The 18114-nt window shown below is 39.3% G+C and overlaps 1 protein-coding gene across 1 annotated transcript in view; it reads right to left on the bottom strand.

Annotated features, from left to right (window-relative positions):
• The window catches only part of LOC132885420 (butyrophilin subfamily 1 member A1-like), a 56213-nt gene that overhangs the window by 17589 nt on the left and 20510 nt on the right, over positions 1-18114 (bottom strand). Inside the window, exon 3 of the mRNA XM_060920085.1 lies at positions 1521-1871. Coding sequence (XP_060776068.1) covers positions 1521-1871 — 351 coding nt within the window. The remainder of the gene's footprint in view (positions 1-1520; positions 1872-18114) is intronic.

The following is an 18114-nucleotide window of genomic DNA, read 5'->3' on the forward strand; positions in this document are numbered from 1 at the left end:
TGCTGTTCCTCCTCTCCCGAGCACTAACTGTTCTATCTTTTTCAATGCTTCGAACAAATCTGTTATCTTTATGCTCATGTAAATTGTCATTTTGTGTTTTCCTTTCCTGTGTCTCTTATCTATGTTTTCTTTTGGTTGATTTGTTTCTCTTTCTGTCGTGTCATTACTCTGTAAAGCATCCTTAGATGGGTGAAAGGTGCTATATCAATTAAACTGGTTGTTGTTGACTTTTAACCTGCTGATAGAGAATTACTCTCTGTTTAGACAGTACCACACTCACTCATTTAAACAAACTTGCACATCCTGATGAGGTGCTGCCTGTTTAGACAGTGAAGGAGCTTCCTGACATGTAAATTGAACATTTAAGATTTTACAGGAGGCTCAAGCATCTGGACATTTTCATGGACTTAAATGATCAGTCTTTGAGTGCTCAGAGCTTCACGCAATTCACTGCTTTTCCTGTTCTATAGATGCACCTTCCACAATCTGGGTCACAATCTGGGCCTAATAAAACCTCTGAGTATGAAATCAGTCAAAAGAATTCTGAGAGAGATTACATTTTGGTTCATTTCTTTAAAAGAAGTGATTACGATTCTTAATTCCTGATTGTGCTCAAATTCATGAGAGTTCAAGAAAAGTTCTAATGAGTCAGAAGTTGATAAAACAGCTGTAGTCAGACACAAAGCATGTATTTTTAGGAAAGGTTTCAAACGGCCAAACTGATCATGAGATAATTAAATGAAAATTGTCAAATTTTTGTGATGGAACTGATTTCTTCATCTTAAAAACAGAGAAGATGCAACACAGTGCTGGAGTGATGATTTCGACACATCAAGAGAGAATAAATAGAGAGCAGCGTGTCCAGCACGACCATCTGCAAGGACTTGAAGAGGGAAAGGAACAATACTGTCATCACTAAGAAAGCAGAGCAGAGGATGTACTTTCTCCCCCAGCTGAGGAAACAGGAATATTGAGAAAGTCGTCATAGGCTACTCTTTGATATTGAGATGTACCTCAGTGTATTCTCTGTCAATATTCCTTCTTCCTGTGGCCTGGTTGCTTTACTGTTTGCGAGGCCTGGGACCAAATGACGTGTGTGACGCATTTCCCTCCAGTTAAAAAGACAGATAGTGTGTTCAGACAATCAGTGACGATCCTTATCAATAACACGTCCCTACAATTTCTGGGAGAAGTTAATGTTGTTGTATTTTTGATTTTGCTGTTGTGTTTTGTTATTTGCCGTTGTGATTACCGATTTCTCAATGTGTTTTTTGATTTGTTGTTTTGATTCTTTATTTGTTGTTGTGATTTGCCCTTCAGGGCCACTGTGGTAAATGTGCACTGTAGGATCGTTATAAACTGACAACAAATTCTTTGCATGTTCAGGTTTGGACCCGTCCTGCATGTTTTAGTGTTTCCCCTTCAGCTAATTAACAGCCCTTCCTGAGTTAAATCAGGTGAGTTCGAACAGCAAAAACACATTTCACTGCATAAAGCTTCAGTGCAGAAATGGATCTTACCCTCGACAATGATGTGAACAATGATGTCATCATACCAGGATTTGTCCTCAATGAGACACTTATATTCTCCTTCATCAGAGACTCGGAGAGGTGAGAGTTTGAGTGAAGCGTTGCCTTTCTGTAGCTCCTCTTTAAATAGTGATGTTCTTCCTCTGTAGGGCTGAGCCTGATCTTCATTTCTGTCTTTATGATCCTTATAGAGATGCACTAATGAAGCCACTTCCTCTACTCTCATCCATTCCACTGTCATGTCCACAGCGCTGGTGCTGGGTTTGAGAAAACAGGGCAGAACCAGATCTTCACCAGCTACAGCAACAAGAGAAGCTTCTGGACCAACCATCTGGAATCCCTCTGTGTTAAAAAAACCCAAAAACAACAGTATATCAGTCTGTAGCACTTGCGATATGCAATGTGCTCAGGACCAGTGTGTAGGTTCGATAAGAGCAGTAATTAAGTATGTAATAAAGAGACCACAGACCGTGAGATAAGTTTTAACTGCCGGCATACTTTTATCGAGAAAATTGTATGAAATCGGTACACCAAGATATGTGATTATGCCATGAAATGCAAACATCAATTGCAGATAACATCAAAAATAAAATAAAACTTATCAAATATTTGATATTCTTGTTTTATATTCCCCCTTTTCCCTATAGGTTTTGTTCAAGTATTCAGGTTTCAGTTGTTAGTAATCAAACTAAAGGTTATTTTATCCTCTTTTAGGATTTAAGTTCTATTTTTCTAATTTTAGGCCTATTTTAGTTTAATCCCCCCCGTACTTTTGTCTTAATGATTCACTTTTTACCAGAATATATTCCAGTTAATCATTAAAAAAAAAGAAAAGGAAACTTTATCTTTCCACATTCACAATTCACCTGAGAAAATGAAATACAATTGTTATTAAATTTGTCCACTGCAATTCACAAATCACCATAAACAGTTCCTGCTTATCAGCCTTGAAATGTCCAGATAGCATGCAGGGCAGACCGCAGTGAAAAAATGACAAAATGAATGTCCAGGCTATAGACCAGGGGTGGGCAATTATTTTTTCCATGGGGCCACATGAGAAACAGAAAATTTTGTGGAGGGCCGGACCAAAAGGCTGAACTAAATTCTGCATAATATTAATTGTATTTCTTTATATAAAGCAGTAAATAACATTGTTTTTACAAGCTGCTAAGACTGGTAAGAGTATGGAAAAAAACGAGGTTGCCTTACAAAAAATGTCATTTATTCAATCAAATTTCCCAAAACAATGGTTAACAAAATGTGAACGTTTGTACCATTTTTTTTCAGTCACATTCACCCCAAAACACAATAAAGACATCACAATATTGTCTTTCTACTCCAAATATCAAGCAAGATACATCAGATTATAATAATGATGCCCACATTTGTAGTCTAATCACCTCATTTGGTGTTTTTTGGATCTGCTCTCCGCAAACTAAACACACGGCTTTATCTCTGACTTCAGTAAATAAATACTTAGCAGTCCATGTTTTGTTGAAAGCCCTACATTCGGCATCTACCTTTCTTCTTTTTGCGGACATTTTGGGGGCTAAAGTCTTCTTGAGACCTGCTCGCAACAACATAGATTCAGTGTAGGAATCAGATCTATTGACCCATCCCACGTGACGTCACGACAAATGCGGCTGCCATTTTGGACATGAACTACCAGTAGTCTACCACAGCCAACAACGAGGAACGACGGCGAAGCATCAAAAGGAATATAGCCATCAAAGAAAGGTTTTACTTTCAGCAAGACTTCCATCATGCCATTATATTGTGGTGCACCTGGATGTAGTAACCATCAACACACAAGGCAATATTTATATTTTATCGGATCCTGACAGATGCTGACCGATGGAGAAGATGGATGGTCTCTAAAATATTGGCAAAATGATGTTTATTGACATAGCAATCGTGTGTAACGGGAAGCATTCGCATATCCGAAGTGTTGTGTTTACATCAAAGATAAAATAAACCGATATGACAACGACTGCTGCTGCCAGGTCGGGAACACAAACTACTGTAGTAGAAAGGAAGTGTGCCAACAGTGCCAACAGACTTCCTTTGTGGTCGATTCTGCTTTAAGGTAAGATGCATTTAATTATTCGTCTGCTGTGGGTTTGGAATCGGTAGCCTGACCGATTCGTTCATGTTTGTGGTGCCATTTGTTTGTTGACGCGTGTTGAAATGGAAGATTGGTTGTTGACATGATTTCCAGTGATGCTTTGGTGCTGCTGTGGATCAGATGTGTTGAGTAGCCTGACTGTTTTTTTTTTTCTTGCGTGTGGTATCATTGTTGACGCGAGGTTGTTTTTTGAACATGCCAATGCGGACACGATTTCCCCTGATGAGTTATGACTTCAGATGCGATGCGTGTGTGGAGGTGTGGAGTCCGCGTGATATATGCGTAAGATAGGCTTCTCATGTGTTTGGAGATCCGCACTCTGAGACAAGTGCAAGCACCCCCCCAAGGGAAGAAAAGGGACCCCCCCGAAAATATCGGCATAGTTCAAACACTGGGTTGGAGAAAGTAATGGCAAATAGTGAGTGCACAAACCATAGAAGGTAAACTGTACACAGCGCCAGGGCAGTGTGATGGTATGTCTACTTTTAGATTGTGTTAGCTTATCAATGAACACACTCGTCACTCGACGAGTTTCACGTCTTTACGACGGATACTTAAATATGTGTTAGGTATTATTGTTGCAGTCTAAGCAGTCATTGTAGCAGCTAGATGAGCGAGGACCGAAAGGGTCTGTGCCATAAACCATTATTTCTTCATGTCCAAAATGGCGGTCACGTTTATGAAGGTCACGTGAGTGGGAAGGGTCAATAGATCGGCTCAGGCTCCGGCGCCTGCTGGTAACGTCACACTATGTGATTGGCTGGACCGTTTGAAGGATGACGTACAAGTTTGTGGTTGGTCTGGACAAATTACGGAAGTAGTTATCGTGGGATTAGGTTTCGTGGGATTTGAGCGGGGAGAAAAAGATGGCAAACTGAGCAGGTGTTTCCGTCTGAGCTCCTAAATAAAGTCCCGATGTATTAGTTTTTGTAGTTATATAATCCACTTTCCTGAACAGTAAAAAAGAAAAACTCAATCCAAACATGAAAAAAAACAACAGTACAAAACCTTCAGTGGCTAAAAGCCTCCCATTTACAACCCGTATGAATAGTGAGCATGACTATTCAACGCCGATGGAGACAGCTAATGCTAGCAGCAACAAACGGGACAGAGTGTCGACAACCCCTGCAGATACTCCAGAAAAATCACACATGGAGAAGAAAGCAAAAGGTACGACTCAGGAGAATGACTCTGATACGTCTACTGACACCATACTGAAAGCTATCGACACTCTTGGAAAACGTGTTGATGACCGCATGGCCGAAGTTAGAGAGCAGATGCAACAACACAGCACCATGCTGGCTGCTATCGCCAAATCAGTGCAGCTCAATTCAGAGGAGCTGAAAGAGTGTAAAACAAAAATAAAACACCTGGAGAAACAGATTGAATCACTCACAAAGGAAAATTATGACATTAAGGATCGGCTGTTGAATCAAGAAAGATACAAAAGGCGATGGTGCCTTCGCATTCAAGGAAAAAAGGAGAAGGTGAATGAAAACATTAGAGCAGAGGTGGTGGAGCTTCTGGGCAGAATTGCACCAGACCTGAAGATGAAGATGGACGAAGAGGTCGACGTTGTCCACAGAGTGGGACGAGTGATGGAGAGCAGGCATCGACAAATCATCATTCTGTTTGTGAGATGTACAGTGAGAGATGACATCTGGAGGAGAACAAGGGCTTCCCATGTGTGTAAAGAAGAAAGGATCCGCTTTGCTGAAGACCTGACCCAAGAGGACTGGAGATCCAGACAGGCAATGTGGCCAAAAATCGACCAGGCCAGGAAGGAAGGCAAGGCTGCAGGTTTCAGGGGCCCATTTGGTTTCATAGAAGGCAAGCACATTATGATTGAGACTCCAGGTATGGGTTGACATCTAAATGTGAAATAGATACACAGTGGAACATTCCGGTAATGGAACTTTTACCTCAAAGCTTTTCACTCCACCTCCCTAAACCTTTTCATAAACCTTGTTCATGTGTTCTGTGTTCCAGTTGAAAACTGACATTTCTTTTTTTTTCTTTTAATACAAGGGGACTCAAAGACTCTGTAAAACGCAAAGCTGTTTTTTTTTGTTCTGCAAGGGGCAACAAGCAAATTGCATCTTTCTCCAGGAAACTCATTCTGATGAGTCTGATGTTAAGTTTTGGTCACAACAATGGGGAGATAAAATCTTCTTAAGTCATGGTACAAACCGCTCGGCTGGAGTTGCCATTTGTTTTAACAGATGTCCTGGTAAGATTTTGTGTAACAAGGTGGATAAAGATGGACATTGGATTGCATGTGTTTTGAATATTGATAACATTCTTATCATCTTGATTAACATTTATGGGTATAACATTCATCTCATCTCATTATCTCTAGCCGCTTTATCCTTCTACAGGGTCGCAGGCAAGCTGGAGCCTATCTCAGCTGACTACAGGCGAAAGGTGGGGTACACCCTGGACAAGTCGCCAGGTCATCACAGGGCTGACACATAGACACAGACAACCATTCACACACTCATTCACACCTATGGTCAATTTAGAGTCACCAGTTAACCTAACCTGCATGTCTTTGGACTGTGGGGGAAACCGGAGCACCCGGAGGAAACCCACGCGGACACGGGGAGAACATGCAAACTCCACACAGAAAGGCCCTCGCCGGCCCCGGGGCTCGAAATGGGTATAACAATGATCAAAAAATAGGAATTTGTTGCATCAAATATCAACAGTTATAAGGGAACTTAATACAAAATTTCCCACTGATCATTTGATAGTTGGGGGTGATTTCAATGTAACGCCTGATGAGTGGATGGATAGATGGCCTTCAAAACTCTCAAGGGAACATAGAAACCCTATCATGGAAAGTTTCACTAACGATAACAAATTAATAGATATCTGGAGAACCTTAAACAAAGATGTCAAACAATTTACCTGGCACAAACCCAATGGTCAAATTAGATCTCGTATTGATTACTGGTTGGTCTCAAATTCAATTTCACAATATGTTACAGAGACAACAATCTCTAATTGTCCTTTGAGTGACCATTGTACTATTAATTTAAGACTAAAAAACAGAGTTCAATACAACAAATTTAAAGATTATTGGAAATTTAATGCCCAGCTGCTGAGAAACGTGGAGTACTGTGACTCAATTAAAACACTAATTGCGGACATCAAAAACAACGACTCTATTAGCACACCGATATCCAAATGGGAATATCTAAAATTTTGCATTAGAAAATTATCAATTGCACTTGGTAAAAAACTAAATAAACAAAGGAAAGAAGAAGAAACAATTGTGGCTAAAGAATTTATGAAGCTTTATAGCAAGTTGGATTGGACTGAGGAAGAGAAAGTAAGAATTAATAACCTGCAGTCCCAATTGGATGTGATATATGTGAATAAAGCCAAGGGTGCCTATGTGAGGTCCAGAGCCAGATGGATAGAAGGCGGAGAAAAAAATACAGCCTACTTTTGTAATTTAGAAAAACGCAGACAAGAATATAACTCAGTTTGTAGTCTAATAATCAATGGAGAGGAATGCACAGATCCTAAGTGTATTTCAAAGGAAGTCTTTCATTTCTATAGTAACCTTTATAAATCCTCATATTCAGAACAGAAGGTTACATCCTTCTTTGACAAAATTAATAATTTGATTCCGGTAATTGATGATGACTTTAAAGAAATATGTGACAAAGACTTAACTGTGGATGAATTTGATTATGCTATTAAAAATATGGCATCTGACCGCTCACCAGGGCCAGATGGAATAACAACAAATTTCTATAAACATTTTTGGGAAGATATTAAACTCCTATTGTTCCAAGCTTTAATTGAGTGTATAAGTCAAAAAGAACTCATGGAAACAATGAAACAGGGGGTAATAAAATTGATTCCAAAACCTGGAAAAGATAAGAAAATTTTAAGCAACCTAAGACCTATAACACTTTTAAATACGGACTACAACATTTTTACAAAAGTCTTGGCAACAAGATTAAAAACAGGTATCTCTAAAATAATTAGCCCAATACAATCAGGATTTTCTTAAAGGAAGGATGATCCATAACAATATTCGTTTGGTTCTGGATCTCATTGATTATAATCACCTAATTAAGGACGATGGTTTTATGTTGTTCCTGGACTTCCACAAAGCATTTGACTCAATTGAACATGCCTTCACTATTAACATCTTTAAACATTTTGGATTTGGTAATGCATTTCTTGATATGATTGCTATGTTATACACTGATATTAATAGTTGCGTTTCCCTCTCAGAAGGTACATGCTCCAGATTCAGGGTAGACAGAGGCATCAGGCAGGGCTGCAGTATTTCACCTCTTTTATTTATTGTAGCTACAGAATTACTAGCCATAACTGTTATAAACTCAGATATTAAAAGATTAGACATAAACAACCACAAATTAATTATAAGTCAGCTTGCTGATGATACAACAATTTTTCTAAAAAATAAAGAACAAATTCCTTTGGCCTTAGAAACAATAAGGTTTTTCTCTCAAGCTTCCGGTTTGCACCTGAATCTGGAAAAATGTGAACTCATGAGCATCCGTAGTTGTTCTGATTCTTTATTGTATGATATACCTATCAAAAATGAGATCAAATATCTAGGAATTTGGATAACTAAATGTGCAGACGTTAGTGAAAAAAGAATATTCAAAATACTTTTGATAAATGCAAAAAAAACTTTAAATAATTGGCTGCAAAGGGATTTAACACTGTTTGGTAGAACAATATTAACCAAGGTTGAATCATTATCTAAATTAATCTATCCAGCATACTCCCTAGCTATCCCACCAAGGATTGTAAAAGAAATGAATAGAACACATTTTAATTTCATATGGAAAAATAAACATCACTACATTAGAAATGGAGATTTGATAAAGGACTATGAGGATGGTGGCATAAAAGCAATTGACTTTGAAATGATGAATGGAATGTTAAAGATCAAATGGGTCCGTTCCTTCTTAAGAAATGATGATGAGATATGGTTCACATTGCCTTCTCTTATTTTCAACAAAGTTGGAGGTATTGAGTTTCTATTAGTATGTGATTTTGAAATATCCAAACTGCCCATAAACTTTCTCAATTTCACCAACAGGCTCTGTTATATTGGAAAATGATGTTCAAACATAATTTCAGCCCCCATAATGTGCCATTGTGGAATAATAGGGTGATATTGAGTCAGAGGAGGTCTATGTTTATGGAAGACTGGATGGCAAAACAAATTTGGTCTGTTATGCATATTTTGGATGGAAATGGAAACATACTTGAGCTAAATGATTTTCATGTTAAATATAGTATGAGTTGCTCCAGTGAGACCTATAGGAAAGTCACACAGAATATCCCAAGAGCTTTTATCCATTTCATTAAGAATAATATTTGGAACATACCAACTCCAAATTTACACAAAGTAAAGATAGATGATCTGGATTTAGTCAACGAAAAATGTAACAATAAATTTAAGGCAGTACACTTTATATCCAAGTATAACAAAAAGCTCACTCATTCTGAAAGATTATAACAATTCTGATATATTATCTATTCGAACAAGATACTTAAAATTCCCAATTTCCCCAAAATGTAAAGAAGTTCATTTTAAAACTATAAATAACATTTATCCCTCAAATGAATTTATAAAAAGATTTAAATTTGATGTAGCAAACTGTTATATTTGTAAAACAGATATGGAAATGACAGAGCACCTGTTTTACAAATGTGAAATTGTCCAAAGTCTGTGGAAATCTCTCCATGATTTAATATCATCCAGCTCCAGAAATATTGACTCCTGGTCCTTTCAAAATATTCAAATGGGAGTAATCCTTAAAGATAAGAAAACTGAGTTTTTGGTGAATAATCTCATTATTTTTACAAAATATTACATACACAAATGTCGATATGCTAAATCCCCCCCCTTCATGGCCTGCTCTTAAGAATGAACTGTCCTTGTTACAAAAATGTCTGAAATATATAAACAATCCCCATGCAAATATACTGTACACATTCATAGCAGAAGTTAACCTTTCATAAACACCTCTTTTTTTCCATTTTACATATATTGTATATATGTATTTGATAAGTTTTCTTTTCAGATTATATTTTCAGAGGAGGTGTGATTTTATGTTGTAATATAAAATAATTCTCTTTATGTTTGAATTTAATAAAAAAAAAGAGAGAGAAAAAAAAGTTAATCTAAACTAGTGATTACCTGCATGGTGTAGAATAATAATCAAAAGCAGCTTAAGTTGTTGGATAAACTGCTGTTAGCTTTGGCTAGTAGCACTAGCTGCTAGCTTGCTATGCAGCTAAAGTTTTATTAGATTTGCCCATTAGCTTGCTAGGCAAAACAAATGTGTTTGTGTTTTACAGGCGAGATGTCATTGGACTCCAGTAGTCCTGATTTTGTGCCATCTGTGTTCACATACACAAAACAAAGCCAGAACCCAGGTGGAAAGATGGACAGGTAGGATTAGAGTTGCTCTTCTCAGTCGTTTTTTGTTTTGTTTGTTTTCCTCTGTTGCATTAGCCAAACCTGTCAACCGGTAACGTCACGTTAGATCTAGCTTTGCTGCTCCACCTCGTTAAGTCGGTGCTACATTGTTTTGGTGTCTACGTCTGCTGTTTTGCATTTTTTGATAATGTCCTCATTCCAGTCCACACGTTTAATCGCCTGCAGCCGCTGTCTGTTGCTCTGAAATGGGTGCAATCCTTTAGGAATCCTATAAAACTTTAGTCCGCCGGTGGAATAGTGATTCATACAACCGTATACGCAACAACCAGACATGTTGATGCTGAGAACAGTATATATCCACATTTAAATGATTGATAAGTAGGCTAGTCTGTCCCAGATCAATTGGGAAGCTTACTGCTTCCGTTGCCAGGCTGCGTGCGCAACTGTTTGATCACGTGACGCTGAAAAAGGGTCTATTAAATATGTATATATATCCGGCCACTGAATATTTGGCCACTTTCTAACATCGTCAACCCACTCATTGATAGAACACGGATCCGGGAGTCTAACACCATTTGCCAAAGTTAACTTAAGGTAACTTTCACGGTCTTTTGTTGATAATCCCCTTGCATAGCTTGACAGGCTGTTTAACTCTGCCATACTTCCGCTGCCAAGCTGCGCGCGCAACCCTCTACGTGGCCTCTCGCGCTGAGATCCTGGGCAGTTGTTCCCTTAGAAGACCACGTGGTCGATCCTCATGGTCGGCTCGCCATCTTAGATTCTTCACAGTGGTATGAAAATACCATGCAACCAACCCAACAAAAAACCTGACCTGTTTATGCAACAGGTTATACATAAACATTAATTCACAACATAAAACTGTCAAATTCAGATACATTACAAACTGATAAGGCTGATCGGGTTTCATTACCTAACTGTTCACCATTAGGCCTACAGCTGCTGGAACACTGGTTCATTCTCGTATACAATACTCCAAATGAACAGAAAACAAGAAAATGAAATGACATGAACTGACCAAATCCGTTCAACAAGTTTTCCACGGCAAGTTCGGAAGGTTTGCACATGAAAGTGAGGATAATTGGCAAGATATCGGTTTAACCAGTCTAGCTTAAGTTTGTTTAATAATCTGTTTTTAATTCAAAGGTTTGTCTTATATTCATCCAAGTATTATAAATTTTAAAATTTTAAAACACGATTCGAGCGCCGAAGAACTTTCTTGCATCTCCTGTTTTTAGCTGCTTCATTCAATTGAAAGAAAAAAAACGGACTTCCGGTGTAGCGACTAATGGAGTAGGACGCGTTTCTCCGAGCTCCTGCAGCAAACTTTAAAAAAAACTATTTTAGGTACACCTTTTGTATCTTTTTTCGGTGTGTGTGTTCTCCACCATCATAATTTGAATTTAACGCCGTCTTTTTGCCGATCAAAATGCCTCCAAAGCCTAAAGTATCTGTACAACCACCGCTGCCTGCTTCGCACGTTGCATCCCCGCCTCGTAGTGACTCCCCTTCTGGCTTGGCCGAAGCCGCAGGCGGCGCTGCTTTCCACGATTTTAAGGCCGAGCTGCTCTCGTTACTCCGTGTTGAGATGTCGGCTATTTTTAAAGCTGAGCTTCAGGCTGCCTTGACCGAAAACTTGTCAAATATCAAGGCTGAGCTACAGGCAGTGAAGTCTGAATTATCTAGTAGCATTACAAACATCCAGTCTGATGTGTGCACTCTGAAGACCACCGTAGGTGAAATGGAGACATCGCTGTTCTCCTGCGCCGGCGACATTACTGCCTTACAGGCTAAAGTGGAGCATCTGACAACTGAACTGACGAGATTGGACAATAAATGCGAGGATTTGGAGGTGAGATCACGGCGCAATAACATACGGCTAGTGGGCATTCCCGAAGATTTTTCCACCTCTTTTACTGCTACAGCTGTTTCCTCTCTGCTCAAGGAGGCTTTTAAGCTTGAGAAGGAGCCTCTCGTGGACCGCGCTCATCGTACTCTCCAGCCGAAACCGAAGCCCGGAGAGCGCCCGCGCCCCATAATCGCTCGTCTGCACTACCATACAGACTGTGTGGACATACTGCACCGAGCCAGGGCTCAGCAACGGATCAAGATTGGAGACATGAGTTTTTCTGTCTTCCCCGACCACACTCCACCGTGCCCGAGCCTCCGTTAATGAGGTCCAACGCCGACTCCGCGAAATACCGGGGATTCGCTTTGGTTTGCTGTACCCGGCGCGCCTCCGGGTCGCTCATAACGGTGCAGAGAAGGAGTTTAAATCACCAGAAGAGGCCAGCGCATTCATCAGGTCGCTCAATAGTGAGAGAACCGAGAAATGATACACAACCTTGAGGAAGCAGTGTCAGTTAATATTGCAGGGTTCCCGCGGGGTCTAAAAAAGTCTAAAATTCAGAAAGTTAAATTTTAGGCCTTAAAATGTCTAAAAAACACACACATTTTCATCCCAGGTCTAAAATTTAATTTATCCAAGTCTAAAATTCTTACATCCGCTCAGTCCGTTCCTAGAAGTGCCTGCAAAACATTAATAAAAAATGTGCCGGTTGCGTTGTTGTCTGCCTGCTAAAAAACTTCAATCACCGATGATCGCGGCAAGTATGCAACGCTCCAGTTTGTCCACTCCGCCTACCGTAGTTCTACCTTCTAATAAAGTTCCCGCCGAGTTTATGCAGTCTGTGGCAGTCAGAGAAGGTTAGCGGTTGTGTTGGCAGTGCGATGAAGAGTGTGGATAGCGCGTCGAATAATAGTGAGTAAAGAGGTTCACATACTTTTGCCACTCACAGATATGTAATATTGGATCATTTTCCTCAAATAAATAACCAAGTATAATATTTTTGTCTCATTTGTTTAACTGGGTTCTCTTTATCTACTTTTAGGACTTATGTGAAAATCTGTTGTTTTAGGTCATATTTATGCAGAAATATAGAAAATTCTAAAGGGTTCACAAACTTTCAAGCACCGCTGTAGGTATGAAAAGCGAGAACGTTCTGCGAGCAATAGGCTGAAGCACACTATCGCTAAAAGGAGCTGTGTTGGGCTGGAACGGTGGGTTAAATAGCCGCTCACATTAGCGCGGAGAGCTTTCACACTGTCAGCGGTCTCAAAAGCAGCCGGTCACCGGCGGCAAATCGCCGTCTGTGGCTTGTTATGCCGCCGGCTGTTGTCAGTCGAGTCACAAAATTTAATATTAAATATTTCTGACGGCAAAAAAAGTTGTGAACGTAAATTACATCCACTATGTCATGCATGTCCGTTGCCGCATCAACTTTGTTTACATCCTCGACATGAGTGCAGCCATTAGCTGTGTTGCCAGATTGGGCGGTTTCCCACCCAATTGGGTGGTTTTAAGTGCATTTTGGCGGGTTTTGAACATATTTTGGGCTGTAAAACGTCAGCGGTATCTGGCAACATATATTTTTTTTACTTAATACAGGAAATTAATGGATGCCAACGTTTTTGCCAAAATGGTATTTTATTTTCCATTGTTTAGGCAGCTTCAGCATCATACTGTGAGATTCTGTTCAAATTGTTTTTTTCTTCTATGAAGCCTGAGCCATTTATTTTATTAGTTTATAATTATTGTTTAATTTAGTCTTCAGGAGAGACTGCCTGCACACAGTACTAGTATTAATAGGTTTTTTTTCTTACATGAAAGCTGAGGCATTTATATTATATTTTAAGGTAACTTCATGTTGTGCTGTGAGGTTCTCTGCACTTTAACTTTTGAACCAACAGGTGCATTTGGATAAGTAAAGCCTATTTTTCTGCATTTTTGTAGTCCTGGTAATCTTTTATATTGGTAAAGTTGTTTATAGAACCATTTCTCAGTGTCTTTGTTTTTTTTAATCAATAGTTTTTCAGTAATAACTTAATATTTAACATATCACTCAATTTTAAACGACCCCCCGATGGGCTGCCCCCATAGTCTCCAAAATTTCTGTGGGAAACACTGGCGTGCGTAACAACGCTAATCAAGCTTAAGCTAGACGACCCGCCTCAAATACCCGTCCCGGGTAAATGTTATTCCAATTTTAGATTACCTGTTCCAAACCATCCCGCCCCATGAAAAATTCGTACTTGCATCTCTCTCTCTCTCTTTTATTTATATATATATATATATATATATATATATATATATATATATATCCCTGCACGCTTTGCGTGCATTATGTATGCCGCTGGCAGACATTTTACCATTTTGCACCCTGCTGTAAATTATTTGTACCCTGCTATTCTCCCAAACTTTGAAGCCCCTGCACTGTAGACAATCTTCGTGCACATTACATGTCGTCAACGTTACCATGACAACATGGAGCGCATGAGTCCAGTCAGCGTATTCAGCTTTCTAACAGTGCTCTTTTTTTTTAAATATATTATTCTCTCCCCAATGGTGTGTCTTTCCTGGCTTTATTATTTAGTATTTATTAATTTTGCATTCATATTTTGCAATGATTTTACACCTCTGTCTCAAATGGCCCCTGTTTGCTCCGCTACTGCTTAAAAACCTGCTGTCTCCCTTGTATACCTCTCGCAAGGTATGACTTGATTTCATTGGTAAATCGCTGCCGCCTTGCGTGAGTTTGCTGTTTAACTGGAAGCAAGTGTGCTACGGGGCTACTACATATGTTTTAACTATTAGTTTTAAAAGATGTGTATGCATTTTTACTGTTAATGTGGTTGAAATGGTTGCTACAGCAAGTGGAGGTCTGCGATGCTGTGGTTTGCAGCATGGGGTTCACATGAGCAATCAAGAAAGTCATCATCTGACAACAGTGCATTATATAATAACGCTGTTTTATTACCAGAACACCACTAACCAAAAGTTTAAATGAGTCCTGTTGCAGTTAGGGGAAAAAACCAAACCCTTACAGACTGCATTTACTGCACAAATGCCCTTTATCACTCTATTGTCTTGTACTTTTGTTGCTATGTGACATAATGTACTAATGTTGTACTAATGTTGCCATATGACATAAATAAGCACACAATCAGTTTGTATCCCTGATAGTCAGTTTACCAATACAAATGACTTTGTTTTGAGAATTGAACTCGATTGTCTTTTTTTGGGAAGGGCGGGGGTAGGGCAGGTTGTAATGCTTCATGTTGATCTAAAAAAATTTTCATAATGGTCTTAAAAAGTCTAAAAAAGGTCTAAAATTTAACTTACTGAATCCTGCAAGAACCCTGTATTGACAGTTATTACTTTATTTCATTTGTTTCCTCTTTTCTTTACTATTCTCATATACGCACACTGTGGTTTTCAGTTTTCACTTCAACTTGGACTTGATTGGTTGTACCGTTCTGTCAAATGTTGCTAGGCCTGCAGGAGCTCAATCCGAAGCTCGATAGTCATGCTTAAAGCCGTAAGTTTTTGTTTTGGGGATCTGACTCCTTGTGGAGTTAGCACTGGGTTCTCCATCGTTTGGGGATGGGGTCGTTGTAAGTGCAATGGGGTGGGGTGGGGGGTTCAATCTGTAAGTGTGGTGGGTTTTTTTGCTTTTGTTTTTTTTGTGTTTTTTTGTGTTTTTCCCCCTCTTTTCCTTCCTTCCTTGGGGGTCCGCATTCACTCTATTTCTATCTCTAGGAACTTAACATATGTCCACCAATGCTAGTACTTCTGATATTCCACATATTGGGTCCTCTGTGAGATTTTTGAGCTGGAATATTAAAGGCATGGGGAGTCCAATTAAGAGATCAAGGATATTTGCTCATTTGAAACGTCTTAAAGCTGACCTAGTGTTTCTGCAGGAAACCCACATGCGTGTCAAAGATCAGTTCAGACTTGAATGTTCCTGGGTTTCCAAGGTGTTTCACTCTAATTTCAACTCTAAAGCCAGGGGGGTTGCTATTTTAATTGGTAAGTCAATTCAGTTTTCAGCTTCTAAGGTGATATCAGACAAAAACGGTAGATACTTAATTGTTACAGGCACGCTATTTCATACTCCCGTTTTATTAGTTAACATATATGCCCCCAATTTTGATGATCCACACTTTATGAATAAACTTTTTGAATGTCTTCCCTCATTGAACAACAGCCTTCTTATAATTGGAGGGGACATGAACTGTGTAATTGATCCCAACCTAGACCGCTCTAACCCACGAACTCTGACCCCTTCTTTAATGTCGAGGTCACTTTCATATTTTATGTCCAAGAACAGTTGCATTGATCCTTGGAGATTTTATAACCCTTGTACCAAGGAATATTCTTTTTTTTCTCAGATGCATCAGTCTTTCTCTCGGATTGATTATTATTTTATTGATGCTAAACTAATTCCCAAAGTACTGTCTGTCAATTACCACCCGATTGTTATTTCTGACCATGCTCCTCTTTCTTTAGATGTTCAGTTCTCTTCACAACCCCGCTACTCAACACCTTGGAGGTTCAATACATTACTTCTTTCAGATGATAAGTTCACCGAATTTATTGCAACTAAAATTGATGATTATATCTCTATAAATCAAAATGATGTGGAACCTGTTTCTTGTTCACTACTGTGGGAATCATTAAAAGCATACTTGCGGGGACAAATTATTTCCTACTCTGCCCACTTAAGTCCCGTAAAACCAAATTGCAAGAACTCTCTATCAATATCACCAAATTGGACCAACATCTCTCTACTTGCCCCTCTCCCAGTTTACTTAAACAACGTGTTGATTTACAGACTGAATTTGATCTCATCACCACTAGTGATGTAGAGCGACTTCTCTTACGATCACGCTCCACATATTATGAACATGGCGACAAGGCAAGTCGGCTCCTGGCTCATCAACTACGTCGCCAGGCAGCCTCACGTATGATCCCTCAGATAAAAGATTCATCTGGCTCATTGCATAAGGATCCCACTACCATTAATTCTGTTTTTCACTCATTTTACTCCTCTTTATATACATCTGAATCTCCACCTGACACCACTGAAGTGAATTCATTCCTAGATAGCCTCAGTTTTCCTGTGTTAAGCTTAGATGCTGCTAAAAAACTTGACTCACCATTAACGGTAGAATAAATCACTCTCGCTGTGAGTAGCATGCAAAATAACAAAGCTCCTGGCCCTGATGGATTCCCAGTTGAATTTTTTAAGAGATTTCAGGAAAAACTGTTCCCTTTACTGCATGCTGTTTATAAAGAATCACTGGAACATGGCACTCTCCCTCCCACTTTAAGGCAAGCCTCCATAAGTCTCCTCTTAAAAAACGATAGGGATCCAAATCTCTGCAGCTCATACAGACCTCTCTCATTGATAAATGTAGATGCTAAGATCCTTGCTAAAGCTTTGGCCTGTCACCTGGAAAACATTGTACCAACTATTGTCTCACATGAGCAAACTGGATTTGTTAAGGGGCGGCAGTTATTTTTTAATGTCCGCACACTCCTAAATATTATTTACTCTAAAACTACCACAACACCACCCGAAGTAGTAATCTCGGTTGATGCAGAAAAAGCATTCGACAGGGTTGAATGGGACTATTTATTTACTGTACTAAAGAAATTTGGACTGGGAAATGGGTTCATTTCATGGATACGTCTCCTTTATACATCTCCACAAGCAAGCATCTCCACTAATGGTATCCAATCCAGTTTTTTCACTCTAACCCGTGGTACCAGACAGGGGTGTCCCCCATCTCCTCTATTGTTCACACTAGCTATAGAGCCCTTGTCAATCTTTCTGAGGTCCTCCTCAACTTTTAGAGGGATCTCACAATTGGGCATAGAATTTGTCACTTTATGCTGATGATTTATTGTTGTATGTCTCAGATCCTGTCCTTTCCATTCCCACAATTTTATCTGCTTTCCAGAGATTTGGATCATTCTCAGGCTATAAAGTGAACATCTCTAAAAGTGAATGCTATCCTATTAATGCTTCAGCACCACAGCTTACACAGTCAGATGTCCATTTTAAGATGAACCTGTCTGGCTTTAGGTATCTTGGGATCAGCGTTACTAGAACGTTAAAGTCATTTTTTTTCTGCTAATTTTTTTTTTA

The sequence above is a fragment of the Neoarius graeffei genome, chromosome 1 (assembly GCF_027579695.1).
Source record: "Neoarius graeffei isolate fNeoGra1 chromosome 1, fNeoGra1.pri, whole genome shotgun sequence".
Lineage (NCBI taxonomy): Eukaryota > Metazoa > Chordata > Actinopteri > Siluriformes > Ariidae > Neoarius > Neoarius graeffei.